This window comes from Wasmannia auropunctata, unplaced genomic scaffold (assembly GCF_000956235.1).
Source record: "Wasmannia auropunctata unplaced genomic scaffold, wasmannia.A_1.0 LD334560.1, whole genome shotgun sequence".
Taxonomy (NCBI): domain Eukaryota; kingdom Metazoa; phylum Arthropoda; class Insecta; order Hymenoptera; family Formicidae; genus Wasmannia; species Wasmannia auropunctata.
Window position 1 is genome coordinate 1,718 of NW_012028330.1, and position 1,999 is coordinate 3,716.

At 32.2% G+C, this 1,999-nt stretch overlaps 1 protein-coding gene across 2 annotated transcripts in view; it reads left to right on the forward strand.

The window, feature by feature from the left end:
* The first annotated feature begins 532 nt into the window (after positions 1-532).
* LOC105458276 (glutamate receptor-interacting protein 2-like) overlaps positions 533-1,999 on the forward strand; it is a 9,549-nt gene continuing 8,082 nt past the window's right edge. Inside the window, exons 1-2 of one of the 2 annotated variants that reach the window (XM_011703445.1) lie at positions 533-920; positions 996-1,333. In XM_011703445.1, the coding sequence (XP_011701747.1) occupies positions 799-920; positions 996-1,333 (460 nt within the window). In that variant the 5' untranslated portion in view covers positions 533-798. Of the gene's footprint in view, positions 1,334-1,999 lie in introns of both variants that reach the window. The other variant, XM_011703444.1, reaches the window with a different exon arrangement.

A 1,999-nucleotide genomic window follows, 5' to 3' on the forward strand; every position in this document is an offset into this window, starting at 1 on the left:
ATAAAATATCTCATAAATTATTAATTTTTTTACAACTGTACCTTAATACTTTTATGTATAGAATAATGAAATGAGTCAATTGATGTAAAGAATGCTTGCTTTTCAAAAAAGCTATGCAATATGCAACTACATATCTTTTTTGCAAAGTAATTATAATATATTTTATTCTATACGAATCGATTCATCTCATTATTCTGTGTATAAAGGTATTAAATGTATATATTGTTGTCAAAAAATAAATCGTTTATGATTTATTTTGTATTTTATTTTAAAATGTGCTAGAATAAAGTATAAGCATTTTGTACTATCGATTTTTTAAGGATAATTATAAAAATAATTCTATACTTTAATACTTTTACACAAAATAATTAAAAGAATTATATTACACATATTAAATCATATGAGAAAAATCGTATTATGCAAAAAAATCATACAATTCTGTTTTAAAAAATGATAATAATCTACATATGGTCTTAAAAAGTCAATCTTTTGCATATTGTGTAATATAAAAGGTTATTTTAGTAATTTAGTAAGGATATACAGGATGTTCTATAAAAAAGATCTTTTGCAAAATTTGTATTAACTGTAAGTGATTCGTGTAATTTATCGCTTGTTGTAAATTGGTATGTCCATAATTGCCACATGTGTAAAATTATAAACATATAAATAAAAGAAAAGATAAGGATTGTAATTGGAATTATTAGTGAGAGATTGTCTTCTTTTTGGAAAAATAATGATAATTATTTTGTTAGATTGTATTTTGGGCTATATCAAATCACGGAATAGAAGTCGACAAGGATGTTTAGTTCGTTGAGACTGGCAACAATGCGCTCACACAAGAGCCGAGCTAGACCGGGAAGTGTCGCCACATCCGCGAGTTCCGACTCAACAAGAACGGAAGAGACGCTCACACAGATACAGTATCATCCTCATAGCTTTCTGTTATTGAACGATCAAGAAACGAACATTATTGGCGCCTTATCGTCGCTTTCCAGCGTTTCATCGAAGGTCGCGCAAGTGAGAGTGGAGCGCGAGGATGGTAGTCTCGGTGTGACTCTTCGCGGAGGGATGTCAAGGGCATTGGTAGTGACGGGGGTGAAAGCAGATGGTCCAGCCGCCAGAGAGGGTAGAGTCAGGCCCGGAGATCGGTTATTGGCTGTGGACGATACTGAATTGAGGGGACTCACTCTAGCAGAGGCACAACGCGCGCTTAGAAGGAGTTCAGACACACCGATCGCGTCTCTCACAATTGAGTACGACGTTGCAAACATGGAACAAGCACGCGCAGCCACTTCGGGTCCATTACTCGTTCAATTGGAACGTGGACTCTCAGGTATATACTGTTTCTTCTTCAAATGTAAATTTATTTATTGCCTAAAACGCGAATAAATATTAATTCAATAAAATGTTTATACGTAATCATTATGGTGGTATTATACACAACGTCAATCTAATTTAATTATACAGAATTCTATGATTTACTTTTTAAATTTTGCTATATTAATGAAAATGTTTTTTTAAGATTTTATATGTGTATTTTTATTAATATTATTATGAAATATTTTACTACACAAGTGAATAGTTATTTACAACATACGAAGGCAAGTCGATAAGTTCTTAGAAAATCACATTACTTTTTGACAAGTAGCATCTTTCAGCTAATTACTGTAAAATTTTGAGCGGAATTTATCGCGTGATTTCATTTCTGTAAACGATTAAGAGGATCCTAAACCCTAGATCAAACTCCAAAAATCCGCTGTTTACGACAATTTGTGAGTATGTATGCGTGCGATATCGATGTACTAGTGTGTAGTGATGTGTCATGTTTATTACCACAATATATATCACGCATACATATACACAAATTTATCGGTTACTAATATATCTTTATTTAGGCTTCTATACTTATTTCTAACGACTCACATATATTCATTTCTTTATTGTACATCTGGCTCTGCCTTCATTTCGATCATATAACATGCCTAACTTTTTCACGAAG